The sequence below is a fragment of the Stegodyphus dumicola genome, chromosome 6, assembly GCF_044657685.1.
Source record: "Stegodyphus dumicola isolate Sdum_Otavi_A_Nest chromosome 6, ASM4465768v1".
Lineage (NCBI taxonomy): Eukaryota > Metazoa > Arthropoda > Arachnida > Araneae > Eresidae > Stegodyphus > Stegodyphus dumicola.
Genome location: NC_140773.1, coordinates 71,314,424 through 71,332,231, shown reverse-complemented (window position 1 = coordinate 71,332,231; position 17,808 = coordinate 71,314,424). Strand labels below are relative to the sequence as shown.

The window sequence follows — 17,808 nt, the reverse complement described above, 5'->3', positions numbered from 1 at the left end:
TTTGTATGACAGTAAGGGGAATTATGGAAAGACAGACTGATTAATCTCCTTGCCTTAGCAGTTAGATACGTTTACGCATAAGCAGTTAAATATGCATACGTTTTTAAATGTGATCTAAATCTCACAATAACTATTTTGAAATTAATAATTGCATCATTTATACATAATGTATGTTATTAGCAAATCTGAATGTGAAGTAAAATACGAACTGCTTAAAGAAGAAAGAAAAAAAATGACGCTTGACCTTTTTCTTTGAAGTGTGCCTGATGCTTTGTGTATACAGAATCTGTTTGTAGTATTTTCGTTTTTTCAAATTATAAATAAAGCAATGAAACAATGCACAACCCAGGTTGTGGGTTTTTAGTTTTAGCTGGTTTTTCGTCAAACAACACCGAAAAATTCCGAAGTAAATATAATCTATGCATGCAAAATCGTAAATCTATTTTTTTCACACTTTTCTCAACTACAAGGTTATCATTTCACTTTTCGATTTTCTCTACCGTTTTATTTACCTCATTTCGAAGGCCAGTCTTGTACAACACGCCTCAACTGTAGTTGTTCCTCTAACCTTGATTTCAGTGTTTTAGTGAAAGTTTGGCATCTAAGTACAGCTTTAAAAAAAAAAAACAAAAAGAGGACCACGCCTTTTTTGTAAGTATTTCGGATGGGTAGCTTTGGTCAATAGATTCTTTCAGAACGTCGTAACTGCCTAACGTTTCCTTGATAGGCTCTTTGTGGAGTTTAAATGGATTATGAATGGCCTGAAGGCAACGTTTTGTAGCTGATGTAACTACTTTCTAACTGCACTTTAACTCAGCGAATGACGCAAAGCATTGTTTCCTTTTATCGAGAGGAAGTCGTTTTTGTTGTGAAATCTTTGCACTGGTGGATAAGCGTTTGTGTTTTGTACAATCGTGTAACAAATGGATTTCTCTTGTATATATACAGTATTGTATATTATACAGTAAAATATAATAAACCTATGCGGTTTGTTATATTTTACTGTATAATATACAATCGTCTTAAAAAGCAGGAACAAATCTGATACTTATATGAAACTGCATTCGATCGAAACAAATTTTCAAAAATATCTTACACATATTAGAAACTAATATTAACGTTATTTAAGTGCATTTACTTAAAATTAAAATTATTAGGTTTTGCTTAAATGTATCAGATATGAGTATTGAATGATAATAATGAAAAGAATTACATCTACGAGTATTAGACAATAAACTATTTGCACTATATTTTTTTTAACTTAATTTTCATTACATCATTTTTATTGCACAGCTATTAAGAGTTTCTTTCAGCAGTCATTTTGTAGAGCTTTTAGGAGTCTTCGGAGCAGAAACCATGAAAAATTAGCTAAGTCCTTGCGGGATGCGAAAATTCATTAAAAATTTACAAATCAGAAAAATATTTATTACAGGAATACAAAAGTGTTATGCTAAGAGAGATGCTTTACACATTCATGATATATTTAGTTTTCTCAGTTAAAATGTTAAGACCATTGGGAATGTACAAAATGTGTGTAGATACTAAACTGCTTCATGATTCAAGTGGACGCAGACCAATTAAAAATGTTAAATTTTCTCAAGAAAAACACCTTCAGGCTTCACGTGGCGCCGAAGTATAAATAAGCATAAAAGTAAATCATATCTGTATAAAATCATCTACAGTCCAGTAAATTTAGCATTGCAGAGAAACATGATATGCCGCATTTCATGTTTGCTTTCAGCATAATGCTGGAAAATATAATCAATGCAAAAAATCCCATACAATATAACTCTAGCTGTGGTGGCATTCCTCCCAAGAAACGGAGAAAAATGAGAATTAAAAATTTGAATTCCTTAACATGCAAATGAAAATGCTTTGATACAATGATATTACATTGATGCAATAATTTTCCTTAATTGTGAATATACAATATTATTTGTTACAAAAACTTAGGTTTACTTATGGTTCTGATGATTCATTAGTGCATAAAAACCACGAAGCAACAGCATCGTTTGCATTTGAAAAACCATCATATTCCCAATGCTTTCTTATTCATTATTTCTTATTTCCTGTACTTCAGTATTAATGATTTCAGTACCCAAATCATAATCTACACTTACTATAAATTGCTTTTCCTCTATTATTATTTCTTTTTCTCTAGCTTACTTTGTTGTAAAAAACGTAAAATATACATATAGTTTAAAATTTGGGTTAGTCTATTACTATCTACATTATAAATAAGACTTCTGGTCAACAGCAAACTACTGGTAGGCAAATTTGAAGTAAGGTGAAAAAATTACATTAAGCGAATTTACAACTGGCCGGTATGCTGCATTACAGACTTTTATGTATTTCAAGAATCAGTTATATATTTTTTTAGTAAAGTATTTAATATACATGCAGTTTATATCGAGGAAATTTCTTAGCAAAATAAATAAATGTAACAGGAAAATATTTGGCATAAACAGAAACATAATTCTGAATTTGTCCTACTGATGCCATAATGAAATTTCAGTGATGTAGCCAGGAAGGAAGAAGAGGTAACATTTTGCCCCGGGCGCAGCCTCTAAGAGGTGCTAAATTTATGTTACCAAATTTTAAAATGAAATGCTTTCCATTCTTGACAAACAGGAGGGGGCGCAGAATCTTCAGCTGTCCCCGGGAGATGAAATCCGTAGCTGCGGCTCTGTGAAATTTAGTCTCAGTTAAAAAAAAATAAAGCATAATATCATCTACGCATTTTATTCTAGAAAAAATATGCATAATAGTATTCCTAAAACACAAATTTTGTATTTTCACGGATAAGATATAATGAATTAAGAATTTAAAGCACGGCTTGCTTGCTATTAAAAGTATTTGTTGCTGAAAGCAAGTAGTGAAATGTTATTTAATTAACCCTCGTTCGTTTTCCTGTTTTTCAGCTCTAGATTTAAGACAGACGAGAAATTTGTTAAAATGAAATATTAAATCACAGAAAAGTACTCAAGTTTTGTAAATAAAATAAAATATTTGCCCCTTCCACCTCAATAAAAAGGTTTTGGAAAGAAATATAGAAAATTCAAGAGATGGGACGAATCTTAAATCTTACAGAATCCGAATTCTAGGAAAAAAAAAAAAAAAAAGACGCTTTTACGTTTGCTTTTCTTTTTCATCCTTGACAGTAGGCATTCGAACAACCTTTTTTCAATACAGGAAAATAGATAATTTTAAAATTTTATGATTATTTTGATTTAAATATATGGAAAAGTTTTCTTATTAAGCCTAAATGAAGCAATTGTAATTAAATATGCTATTTATCTGAACCGCAAACAAAAAAAAATCGACTCAGATTTATAAATAGTCTAACAGAATATATATTAATTTTAGTAATAAATTTTAGATAATGCAAATTCTGTTTAAAAGTCTCTTGTTTTTATGCATGCAGCATAGCACATATTATGTGATAGCTTTGAACTTTTGGAACACATTTATCTCAAGAGATTGAGGTTTAGTAAATAATTTAATTTTAGTTACTCCTGAACGAACCGCTGCATTTCATGTGCTGTGCAATCCCCTTGTATAAGAGGTAACTTCATAAGGTCATGGAATTGAGAACAAGAAAGTGGACGTTATTATCAATTAACACTTTTGTTTATTTATTATACTTTATTATTTACTTATGGCATTAAAATTTTTCTTATGGCAATTTAAAATCATTAGAAATGACGAATTTGACGTTAAATATAAACCGTATTCAGCTTTAGAAACTATATATATATATATATAATATACAAATGATTGGGAAAAAGTTCTAACTTTAATTTGAGAAAGTCCCTTAACGCTTCACTTTAATTTGGGTATTTACCCTTTCTGGTCTAAAAATAGTAAGTGCTTGTTATAAACATCTCTAAGCTGTGCTGTTTCAAAATTAGTAACCAGTATGGCTTTTACACGACGCCGGTGAGGCTTTGCAATCTGAAACTCAAACAGCCAATCATAATTTTAGCGCCTTATTAATTACTCAATCAAAAAATATCAAAATCGAAATTAAATAACTCTGAACTAAAATTTTGTCTTGAACATATCGCACTTGTTTTCTACTTTTCTAACTAGTTAGACTCCCTGCCGCTACTTCTTATCTTAGCAATATCAAAAATGTAAAAGTTCTCGAACAAGAGCGTTTATTTCTGCGTTGGTTTATTAAAATGTTTGGTTAACGATAAATAAAAAGAATTATTCAAATCTGGCTACGTCTGTAAGTTTCTTCTTCTACTGTCTTCAACATATCTAAATTATTATTATTGTTATTATTATTATTAATGTATTCTGACATTTTACAAAGACTGAACTCAGATACTAAAGGACTTAAAAAATCATATGCATTTTGTTACCTGTTAATTAAATTCCATATTTACTTATGCCCACAGCCGCAATATTTATTTTATTAATTTTACCTCTTGAAATTTGAAAGAGAAATTAATGAGCTATGCATCGTTTCTGAAAAGAGAATTAAAGAAAGAATTTTGTAAATTAAATTATATATGAACAGATGTGAGCTGCTTGTAAGTTCGTAAACATTTCTAAAACTCCTAACCAACAATTTACGCAACTCATTGCAAATTTTATTACTCAAAAATAGAGGCAAATTCGTTCCGTTTTTCTACATTTTCATAAACGCTCAATGTGTTTGCTCACTTTTGTTCGCACTGCAAACATTTGTGTATCACTGGTAAGAGTGCCGGAACAACAGAAAAAGCTGACTATAGCGAAAAGAAATATTTCAGTGCAAATAATGATGATCAACGTTTTCACAAAACATTTTTCAGCTCACTACCTTGCAGATCCTTTCGAAATATCTCAGTCAAAACTGTGTCGTGACAAATTGGCATGCCTTAGGGACGCAATAGTTTACCACACGCAGTCCACTACATGCATAAAGCATGATATGGAGGACTTTAAATAAGCATTTGCTTTATATGTATACATTTAATTGAGCATTTGATAACATGCATATTTGCCTAAGTATTTGTTTAGTATATAAAAGAAAACGTGGTGAGTTTCTCTTTAGAGACACCTGTTATAGTTATTACGTTAAGTTTTCACCTCACTTTCGAGTTGTACGTTGTTTGTTCATCCTCTTTGGACAACACGTAAAATAGAATTTCTTCTTAGAAAGCGTAATGTAATCTATAAATTCTAATTTTCAATAAAAGACTATAATAGAAAATATTAAAAGGATCTAAGAAAGGAGGAATCTACTTTCTGAATTCAAAGAAGAGTTTGAAAGTTACAGAAATATATCAAAAGTTTTAAAATCATATCAATCATTATGGGGGGATATGGAAGGGGGAAAAATGTGCAAATATATATGCTAAACATATTTTAGAAACCAGTGAACTTTTGTAGGCACCCAATGCATGCTTTTGACAGATCTCTACTTTTTTCTGTCATTCGCTTACTCATTAGCGACCGGAGTGGTAAAGACGACAGAATACTAGCAGTTTGACCGGATTGAAATCCTTGTGAAAGGGCTGACTGCAATGGCTTTTTTGTGACTTTTCGATAAGTAACTTAACTATGACCCAACTTTCCTTAGAAAATTCTTCCTGCCCTTGGAAAGATAGCCCTCAGAAGATGATCCTTGGTCAATTAATCAATCAGTCTTCTATCTGTTCTTGCTTCCAGATGAAACCGCAAGGAAATTTTATGAGATTAAAAATTATAAATTTTTATATCATATTATACTCAAACAATTTTTATAACATATTGCTTATTAATCATTATCTAATTTCTTGAAAATAAGATAATCCGATTTCATCTGATATTGATGAAGAAAAGCATCGCAATTCGAGCTTTCATATCAGCCTGACGCTCATGTTAGTTTCACTGAAATAAAAAATCTGATGTGGAAACCACATGACTTTCTTGTATGGCCTATTAAATATTCTTTTATTCCTATTAAATACCTCTTGTATGGCCTATAAAAATTCCTTATTAAATATTCTTTTCATATATAAATTATTATACATATAGTTAGATTTCGTTATTAGAAGAAAAATTTAATTTGAAATGGCCAAAACATTAATATTTTTATCATTTAAAACATTTGTGTAATTGGAAGTATATGACAATGGCCAACACCTGCGAAGACAGAAGCTGAGTAAAGACTTTTAAGCCGTGTAAAGGTTTGTGTGTGTGTGTGGTATATATATATATATATATATATATATATATATATATATATATATATGTATGTATTTCAACAGCTAATCGTTTCTGAGTTCTTTGAGATGCATACATACCTACGTACCTAAAGATGTTACGAAAAATAACTTTTTTAAATCTATCTTAAATCTATTTTACAATCCGTTTTGAAAAAAAGAGTCCTTTATGATGACCGTAGGTAAAGACGTCACAAAAAAAAAAAAAAAAAATTCGGGAACTGTCAAAATGAATGTTTCCGTTGAAATATGATACCCGAAGTGTTTCATGAAGCAAACAGACATCAAGCTTTTTAAAAAATCACCATCAGGCTAAGGTTACAGATTGCCTAATTTTAAGGAACTTGTATCCAAATATTTAACTGCAGTTATAAGTGCAAACTTGCTTGCACAGTAACTAAATTTTCAAGGTCACAGGAAAAATATCACAATCCGCGGCCTTCTCTTTAAAGCATGTTTCCATTTTGTATGGTTTCATGTATATCAAAAGCTGCGTTAAATGTTAATACAATGTGAACAATGTAAAGCCTCGCGTAAACTTTTACACGTAGCTTTTTAATTACTGAAACAAGCTAAAGTATGTTGATTTATGTGCATCCTGAATGAATTTGGCCTTTGACTTAGGGCGGATGTAAAAGAATTTAGAGATCATAACTCGGGAGGCATCAACAACTTTTTTCCTTTCACACACATTTTAGGAAAAAGAAAAAAAGAAGTAGAAAATAAAAGAAAACAAGTTTGTCTTTTTTCGGATGATGAGTAGAATATTTTATTATAAAGTGTGTTTGATATGGAGACATAGATTGTATTTTAAGTAGTTCGATGAGCGCCCCTTAGTTTTATGTTACTTCTGAATACTTCTCTTCAGAAAGCATATGGGCAAGGACGCAAAAGCGACATTTCTGTTGTCCTTAACGCTTACTTAAATGTTCATTTGGGTAAAATCACTTAAGTCTTTAGCAGATTGTCTTTAGCTGTCTTTTACATTTTAGGCAAAATATAATTTCCAGGCTTTGACGGCATCGATCACGATGAGGACCTCAAACAAGATATCAGGGGGTACTGAATTCTGAGCCGAAAGGTTTGAGAAAACTGAGTAACATCACTCTAGTGGAGTAACATCACTCATAGTTTACTGTGGAGACTCGAGGAATTTTTTCCTTATAGAAAGTGAGATTTTTTTTATGCGTCTTCTCTTGTGTCTGCGGATGAGTAAGATTTTTTTATTTCTGCGCATTTATGTTTGTTCTCCAGTTTGAGCAATAATCTTCTGTCTCGTTTCGTTTTGGAGCTTAGCAAAAATATGGTTGGAGTTCAGCGATTTCGAGAAGATGCCCGTATCGTCCGTCTAACAAGCAATGCAGTTTACATCATCTTAGGACAAAGGAAAGCCCATAACATAAAAGAGATACAGGATAGAGCCGAGACTAAACCTCTGCAACACTTCGGCTTGTCCAGAGAAGACACTGCCTTGCCTGACATGTAGCCTTCGGAACGCAGAGCGAGTATATACTATGTTTGCATCAAAATTTTTATCTGTCTACCTATGTAAACGAAATTTCTAAGAAAACTTTAAAAAAATGAAGAATATCATAAGACGTAGGTCAGAATGGACGGATAAAATATAATGAATATTGCAGAATTTCTGTACGAATTATTTACACAGATCTAGCTAGTCTTCTAAACTAGGAACACCAGACGATCTTTTACTCATATTTTTCTTTAAAATCAGCTTTAAAATGTTTATCTCTAAACTAGTACATATATGTGGCTAGGTCACTTAACATTAATATATGCTATCAGTGCTGAGTCATATTTTACTGTATGACGTAACAAAGATTAATACAGGAATGATGGAGGTAAAAACAAAGCAAATAACGTCAGTTTCATATCTTAGAATTACAAAAGTGTCTCCTCGCTCTACCTCTCGAAGACTTTGAGATAACTATGACGCAGAAAACCTTACTACCTTTTAATGATATATGTTTTCTAATTTTTGATATATGCGTTTATATTCAGATGTATATCATCTAGAAGGACAAAGAATCGAGGAAAACGGATGTCAAAACATCAGAAAATGTCGCAATATATGGAATTTAATTACGAACGAACAAGAATTACGAGAAGGAAAAAAGTGACTGAATGTGAGTCACGTCGCTTAAAAACGGTCCTGTCTCTTAAAGGAAGTCTAATGGGAGATATAATGGATTCGCTTCAGCGCTCTGTAAAATTTGCTTAATAAAATACTAAAATATATTATATTATGAAGTTGTAATACTTCTGCGAAACAGTGAGAAAGCTGATAGCTGTGTTAAAATTCAGGTTTTTGATATAAAAAATTTTCGTTATTTCAGCTTTACTAACCATCACTTGGATGGTATGGATCCCAGGAACCGAAGCATAGCCTTTCATTTAATGACATTTTTCGTTTGCCTGGAGAACGCATATTTCAGTACACTCACCATTCAAAGCGCAAATATTCAACGTATTTATCTCAAAATCGTATTATCAACCATTCCTGTAAAAGACATTAGCTACATACGCAGAATATCTACAAAATTCCAAGACAAAATACAGTGCACAGCTGTTTCACATTCAATTTTCACACTGACTGGTATTGAAATAAAACAATAAATTAATTTCTCCAATTCTAATTGTGTTGAAGCTCCTATCATTTAAAGTGCGTTCTTTTTTTAATAATGATTTAATTTACATAACCAAATGAATTTATGGTACTTGTCTTCGCAAGCGGCCAAAGTGAGTAAATGGATGTAGTGCATTTCTACACTGGCGAGAAACAAACTCTTATCAATCGATGCACAAGCGAGAAATAAACGGTTAATGATTTAACTGCTTTTTTGTTTTTGCATAGTGCCAATAAAGAGATTTTGCATTGTAAAATATTTGATATGCTTACTATTCAGTCTTCTATCAGCGGGAAAAGAAACTAATTCATGTTTGAGGAATTATTAGCAGCAATTGCTGAAGTGAGGCCATAAGGAACAGTCCGTAAAATATGAATTTCTCAACATGTTTATATATGTCGCTTTTTTAATAAATGCCTGACCAAATCGGCTTAAATAAAGTAATAAATAGAATTTTTTGGCATGTTTATATATGTTTTTCTTGGAAATAAATTACATAATTGTATTTACTACTTTAATTAATGTATTAAATAAGTTTTGTGTAATTACTATATACTCTCGTGTGTAAGCTGCGCAATTCTTACAAAAAAGTAGATGAAAATCAGGGGACCGCTTATACACGCGAATGATTCGAAATTTTCTTTGATGGCAGCCTAACTTATGTGTTTCAGTCTCTTGATGTTACTGTTAATCTCTCGTTTAAGAGTTGATTGCTGAGAGTTTAATATAATTGGATATGAACAGGAAATTATGTCCTTACACTGAAAAGAAAAATCGAACGTCCAAGTGTCCAGCATGTACGTGAATAGATTCTCATAATCTGGAAAAGCGCCAAATCTGAAAAATCGTTTAAAACGTTTTGAAGTGTGGAATATCCAATGCTCTATATCTAGACGGCTCTGATGATGACATGCTATGGAACATTTGTGGCGGCGATAGTGATGTTGATAGTGCAAGAAACTACTCTAGTAGAGCTTAGAAGAAACTACTCTAGTGAATAAGAGGTGCTAAATTAAAAACATGCTTCTTTTCACCGATAATAAAAATTTTGTCTCACTCAGTGTGTGGTAAGCACTGTCTTCATTTTAGCTGCTTTCACATCTTCAAAACGAAAAATATATTTAAATGTAGATAGGCTATAAGCAGCTTATCTTTAAGGTTTTTCTTTTTTTTAAATTAGAGGGAAAATTAAGAGTGCAGCTTGCACACGTGAGAACAACGGTATGTTGCTATTTTAAATAAAGTACTGATAAATTTACATAAAATACTATAAAAAATAAAATTTTATATTAGTTAAATAACTTGTTTCATCGAAATAATGAAGCTAATTTACCACCGTAATCAGTTTCGCTTTCGTGTCTGTAACATTTGGCAGCAAATCACACTTTATAAATAGTGCCAATGCCATTTTCTGTTGCCAAGACCACTATAAAAGAATAGTACTAATTTAGCCCACTAGCATCCGAGCGGTAAAGTCGCTGAACACTGGTAATTCTGTCCAGAGTTTGACTCCCGACGAACGGGCTAGTTGCATGGGCTTTTTCGTGGTTTTCTCCATTCGCAACATGGATAAGAGTCAATTTTTCTTAAAAGTCTTCCACGAGGCATCCTTCCTTTGGCGAATACCATTATGTGCAGCGCTGTTAAAAAAAGGGTGGTTGATTTATTATTAAGATTATACTGCTTGAAAATGAGGGAAATTTTGTTTGAAAAACTTTTCTATAAATTATAATATCGTTTATTCATCTTTCTGATGTATTTTTATTATGCTTGGATAAATCGTAATTTTGAGTAGTTAATCAAGGACGTCGTTCATGGTATTACCACAGTTCCCTTTAATTTGATTCCTAAAGATCAAATTTGATCATTTGTAGAATCAAACGACGAAAAAAAGCGACAGATAACTTCAGAAAAAGTTTACCTGCGTGTCAGAACAGTGATAAACCATAGTCATGCTTTCGAGATACAAAAAATGCACATTAAATTTTGTCGATCAAGTGTTGTGTACTAATTCATAGTGTATAATGAATTTAAAGTGGGAATTTTGATCCATAGTTCATAATAAATTTAATATTTGTGTACTAATTCTTAAATGAATTTAATATATTATCTTTAAGTAATTTTCTGTTGAATGCGTTGCAATTCTTGAAGGGCTGGTGAAGGTGTAGTACGGCTGGTAGCGTAAGTCTTTTCCTGTCCTGCCTTCTTTTCGGGTTCAAAGGTCGTCGCAGACAGCTACGGATCTGCTTCTTAACTTTCAACACTGAACGCGTGCTTCGTTCGAGGGAAGATGCGAGAAATTTCGGCTTCATCTGTAGTGTAAACGTTTTTGATTTCTTTACTACTGCCGAAGTTACAACTTTGACGGAAATACGGTTGAAAACATTCGTTGAAATTTTGCGTGAAATGAGAGTCTGACATTTTTGGACATATTATTGTACCCGAGATTTACATGTTTCAGCAAAGGCAGAGGCTTGCAGCATTTTTAAGGGGAGGATATTATCTAGCTTCAGTTGCAATGATAATTGACGTAAAGAGTCTGAGTTTTGAATTAATATAATTTGCTTTTCATAACTCAGAAATTATATAATTCAGAAATTTTAATTACCAATTTCTAGACCTCAGATCTTAAATAAGTTTATTTTAAAATATATTTGCCCGGCACCAGTTTTTCAGATGCTTAACGGGGGGTTCAAATTATTATATTCTTAAGTTTATTTAAAGTTACTTTTTTACGTAAAAAGGTAACAACCATAGAATTAGAGATTTAAAAAAGAACTATCCCTTTATTCACACTGTTCATATCAATGATTAATATAAGAAAATTTAGTTTTAAAAGTAAGCGCTACCTATCTATGGACAAGAATGTATTCCTGGACTTTCTAATGGAAAATGGCTTGTATTCACGATATACGTGGAGAAAACACGGGAAGCCACCATGCAGCCAATCCTTTCGCCGGGATCCGAACATGGGTCTAAGTACAGTAGTCAGCAGATTTAACCTCTCGGTGCTTGGTGAGGCCTAACATTTATTAAGCCACATTTTCCGAAGCCGTCATTCAAACACCATGATACACCGGAAACATGGTAATACATAAAAATACATAAATACATCTTTTATTAGCAATTTATGTATTGTTTCTGTTAGGTGAACATCCAGACTTTTTAAATGTTTATGAATATTTTAGAACACTCTTTATAAAATTAAATAAGATCACAAAAATATGAATGTTCAAAGAGTCTTTTGTCAGATTTCTGAAATAGATTATTGTCATTATTAACATATTTTCTTAGAGGTGGGAATATACAATATTTGTAAATCATACTAGTTTACCAAGTATTTCCAGTTTTCTAGCTGATCGATACGATTAATAAATACTTTAACCGTTTCTTTACTTATTCTTATTAAACTCTGACAGTAGAATTACGTAAAATTTTTACAACTGTATACTATATTAATTCTTATAAAAGTTTTCAGCATTTAAATCCTCGTGTTACTGTTAAGCCAGTTCCTACAGCAAATTATACTGATTATTAAAATAAAGACTGAATTTAATTAAATAAATATGAATACAGTTGTGAAATTACGACATACTGTATTCTCGAAAATACTGTTTGATGTAAGAGCTAATAAATAGCTTACATTTAACATACCCATTACATGTAAATACAGTTAAATATGGAAGGAGCTCAAGGATTACACACTTAATTCCTAATGCAAGAATGATTAAAATTAAAAAAGAATGGTGAATGTTATGAAATAAAAGCGGAAACCAATCTGTTGTCAATAATGGTATTGTTTTGAAAGAGGTCACTAAGTACTATTGCGCAGATTTCATAATTTCTGAATGTAAAGGTCTCATTAGATAACTTCCTTTAATGATTGAAAACTGCAATTTGATTTCTTTCTTCCTGTTAATATTTTATGTCATTAAATAGCGTCATATTTTAATAGTATTATTCAGTTAAAATTTATAGTTTATTACAGAATGTATATGTTTGTACAATTAGCAACCGATAAAAATTATAAAATGATTTCATCTAGAAAATTTCAAATGAATGGTAAGGATGTTTGTCTTACTGTAGAAAACACATTATCACAGCCGAGCATTTTCATTGTTGCCTTTAAAGCTACATGCATTAGTGAAATAAGTATCATTAAGGGGACGGTGGACTTTAAAATAGCTTAAAATCAACCAAAATATTGAATTTGTTACTTTACTCTCATAATATTCCATATACAAAACTACATCGTATGCAAAAAACCGAGTTCAAATATTTTAATTTTTAAAGAAGTTACAAGCATCTCAAATGAGTAAATAACGTAAACTTTGCCCTTTAAATTTTGGAGAAAATGCTAAAAAAATATATTTTAACAGTTATTTATTGATGTAATAATTTATATATTTGCGCTAAAGAAGAGTTTATTTCTAAAAAGAGGCTAGTAATGTCAGTATTGACAACTTTTAATGAATTTAACTTTGGTTATGTGAATGCTATAGAACAGGAGGAAACAAACTCGTTGTCCCTACTCGTTGCGGAAAAGCGTGATCAACATCGCTTGAACCAAAGCAAAAAGAGGAGTTTACCTGCTTGGAAAAAAACAGGAATAGTAAAAAATATTGTAAAGCATTAAAATATAATGCATAAATTGTTTCTACCTCTAACTTCGAATCACATACCAATTTCCGATATGTTTATTTTTCTCATGTTTAATATTATGAGATTAGAAATAGTTAAATGATACGAAAATGTTATCTAGTGTCTACATATTCATATTTAAAGTTAATTTGCTGTTTCTCATGAACATGTATTAAAGGTAAGTTTGAAGAAAATCTTTAAATTCGGTTTTCTCAAAACAAAATTTTTCGTAGGTCGTATGCCTTGAAAATACTCATTTTTAGTTAAAAATGAATGATATTTGGAAGAAACTATCTTGTTATATGTTATAGTATATCTATGTACGCATTTTTGGATATGAGGTTATTAAGAAGTTTAAACTTGTGGTAATGTTTAACAAAAGGTGACATTTTTCCGAAAACTGGGTTTAAGTTCGCAAAAATCCTTTTTAAAATTTCTGATCCATCATATTCAATAACGGATACACAAAAACTTTTGTCAAGTCTTTATAACTAAAAGGAAAAATTAGAAAAGAATATTGTAAATTAGCGAGCAAGGAGCATTTTAAATCTTTAATTAAAACAGTTAATTATTTGTTTTAAAATTTTTTAATTTAAAATAAATTAAAATTTTGATCATATATTTGATAAACTGATGTTATAATACGTATATGTATAAAACTTCTTGTTGGAAACACAAATTAAAAACCTAACTTTTAAAGTCCACCATCCCCTTAATAGATGAGTATTAATAACATTAAATTTTTCTATAACGTATATCTTAATAAAAATTCATTATTCAAATTTAAATATACTATCGCCTTTAAAGCTTTCCGATAACAGTAGAATTTTTACTGTTCGAGTTCCGATTAATCATCATTTACCATTATTCTATAAGTGCATAAAGTATTTCTTCCGCCTTCCTAGCATACCTTCGTAGTGTGGTGGTCTGCACATTGGGCGCGTATTCCAGAGGTCCGCGGTTCGATTCCCGGCGAAGCTGTTGCTTGTTCTTCAATCTTTCCTGTTTCCAATATACCTAATGTCTCTACAATTGAAAGAAATATTTTTCGTACGATTCATGAAATCCACGACAGGAAAAATGTCTGAAATTTGTTTTATATGCGTGGCCTCAATTTCATCGAAACACCACTTTGTTATGTAGACCAAAAACAGCCCAGTACACCTGCTAACATTCTAATGATGAGACATTTTCAAATTTTGCAGAAAAGAGCTCTGGCAATTTTATTTTTGGCAAGGAGGGTTGGGCTGGATTATTCAAATTATCGTAAGCAGCTATTTGTTTAAGAATGCCTTTGTGAAGTGCCATCTTGGGGAATCTGATTTTATTCATAATACAAGAGGAAAAACACGAAAGCTGTACAGTTCAGCCCGTTAGCGAAGACATGAATCCAGGTCTAAATATCAATATTCGGCACTTTCACTACTCGGCCGCTGGGGGTATTTTAGGGGGAAGAAGGTACAATAAAAGAATTGTTTATATGAATTCAGAACAATAAAATGTACTATAAATTGCAAATTACAGGATTTCAATTTTATTCTAATTTTACTTCGAGAGAAACAGTTAATATTAACATGCTAATATAAAAATATCTTTATTATCAAAATTACAGTGTATTAATTAGCTGTATAGTGACATTTGCGAAAAAATTATAAGTATTTAGATTCCTTTTCACATAACATTAAAGTTCATACATAGCAAGAAATTTTAAAAATAATATTGCAACATATAGTACCGAAATTTTCAGCATCTTTAATTTTTCATCGTAAATGGTTGCACCCTATTGCTTTATCCTAGTTTTCTGTTATTTGAGACATCATAGACCTACGATACTTTGAATTATCAGGATTCTAATAGGGATTCTAATAGGTCCCTATCACACATGCTATTCGTAGCTGAACAAGACGTCGAAAGAAACATTTTTTCAGAATCTCATTACCAGGAAACTTACGTAACTGGGTTACCATCTTCATTTGCTAAACAGACTTGAAAGCCACACCCCGGAATCAGTGGGATCAGTTATCACTCAGACTGGCGAAAGAGACTTTTACTTTCCAATTCCGTTGTACAATATACAAAATATATTTTGTAATTATTTTAATACTGTTGGCTCAGTACCTTGGCAAAATGGCATGTGCTAATTATATTAATTGTTATTTTTACATTGTATATTTCTTTTACTCCGATTCTTGTAATGACCTGATGTATATATTTTTGCGAATACTTTTACGTTGTACATTAGATGATTTGTCATTATTTCTGATTTTATTATTATAAACAGTATTTTCGTATTTATATATTTATTTAATAACTTTTATGTACACAATATAATGTCATTTACTGCTATGTGTTTTGCGATGAGTCAAAAATATTTATTTTATCCTCAAAATGTTAAATATTTTGTAAAGCTATTTGTTGAGTTTTTTTTTTTGTTTTTTTTTTGTTTAAGTATAATTATAAATGCAAAGGTTGTGTGTTGAGTGAATTTTAATGACTATACTAATGCACAAAATGCACTTCAATTATGATTTCAATTATTTTTCAATTGTGTATTCCACATCCAGGATAATGTGCAAAGAAATTATGACTACAGTTGCTGCCAATTACATGATCGTTCTTTGAATTAGAAGCAATTTAAAATAAACTTTTTAGCAATATTCATTTTAGTATTCATATATGTACATACACACATCTAACAAGTCATGTATTTACATATGCATAGAGAGAAAAATGCGATGGTTTAGAAGTTGTCGCTGTATGTTTATTAGTACTAATGTAATGAATAAGACTTATATTAATGAATGTATATATAATTTTTTTTCATCGTTAATAAAAAGAAATCCATAAATTTGCAATGTTTCAATATGTAACATTTATAATAAAAATACAGTTCTTAATGTATTTATAATCTAAAATATTTTTTATTAAAACAGGAAAATAATAGCATACTAATTTAATATGTATTCTCATTATTACATAAGCTATGTTTTCCTTTTTATGCACCTTTTAGTATGTCGTTTACAGTATGTCGCTGATTGTGCAATTTCAATTTAAAAGCTAAGTAATTAGCAGAAAAGTAAAGTCGCGCATATACAAACAGGTTTTAAAAAATTATTCACCTTAAATTTAATAAGAAAAATTCTATTATATAACAATAACATTTATTTTTACATGATCAGCAATACGAAAAATTTGGCGAAATTTTGGCGACGAATAATGTTTTAGTAATGTTCATCATCAAAAGTACAAAGCACGTCATAAAATACTGTCTACTCTAAAATTTTCACGATTATAAATTTAATGAATATATAAACATTTTATAAATGACTTAAATGTTCCGCCTAGCCACAGGTTTAAGGGAGTCGTTTTCTAGCCGCATAAAATGGAACTATGATACAGAAGGAAATTATGCAACTTTTAAGAACTCTGTCACCTTTCCTCTTTTACATTTTAACATTAAGGCAAACTGGAAGGTTATACCTATGTTTAGATCTGTTCACAAATCTACTAACAATAAATATAGTGACAACATATAAACAAGACAAGAGATATGGTGCAATTTTTAATAATTATCTAAAAATAGTCGAAAGCATTTACGTAGTTTGTAACAGAGAAGGTCATAAAAGCGGAAAACCCCATTTTGTAAGCTATTTTTCTCATTTCCTTTAGTATGTAAAAATTTATTTCTCTTTCAAATCGTAAGACGGTAGGAAAACTTAATGTTTATCACTCTTGGTTTACATAATAACATATAAGTCACTTATGTTTCGTCTGAAAACTGCAGATATACAATTAAGGAAAAAAAATCTATACACTCGCCTCAAAATAGACAACTTATAATGGATGAATCTTTCTTATTGGCTCTACTTACTACCATTCATTGATATTCACGTAAGTAATCTAAAGATGGAATTGAATCTAAGATAAATAAGTAATCTAAAGATAAATTTATACTTTAAAATAAAAAGAGCCAAAATAAAAATTGTGTGATTATATATTGGAGTAAAAATTACACAACCTACATTTTGATGCTCTATAGATATGTAAAAATCTGTCTGAATTTAAAATAAATTATGTATGCACCTTTTGCTCAAATTTCGGGAAATTTAATTTTTACAACCTGTCGAAATTCACTTTTAATTTGTGTGAAAATCTAAACTCTCGTCATCAATTCTTAAATTATCTGATATACATATTGTATAGTATATGAATATTTGAACCTATTGGAAACTAAAACAGATTTTAAAGTATGGGATTGTTAACTCTATGGCTTCCTCCCTTATGAATTAAAGGGCTGATATAAAATGTATCCTATTTGACAT

The 17,808-nt window shown here is 30.6% G+C and overlaps 1 protein-coding gene across 2 annotated transcripts in view; it reads right to left on the bottom strand.

Moving 5' to 3' along the window:
- Nucleotides 1-17,808, bottom strand: part of LOC118196562 (uncharacterized) — a 49,492-nt gene that overhangs the window by 18,436 nt on the left and 13,248 nt on the right. The window contains exon 1 of one of the 2 annotated variants that reach the window (XM_085818515.1): nucleotides 15,222-15,251. The exons of the other annotated variant lie outside the window; for it this stretch is intronic. Coding sequence (XP_085674641.1) covers nucleotides 15,222-15,236 — 15 coding nt within the window. The 5' untranslated portion in view covers nucleotides 15,237-15,251. Of the gene's footprint in view, nucleotides 1-15,221; nucleotides 15,252-17,808 lie in introns of those variants that run through there. 2 annotated transcript variants of the gene reach the window in all.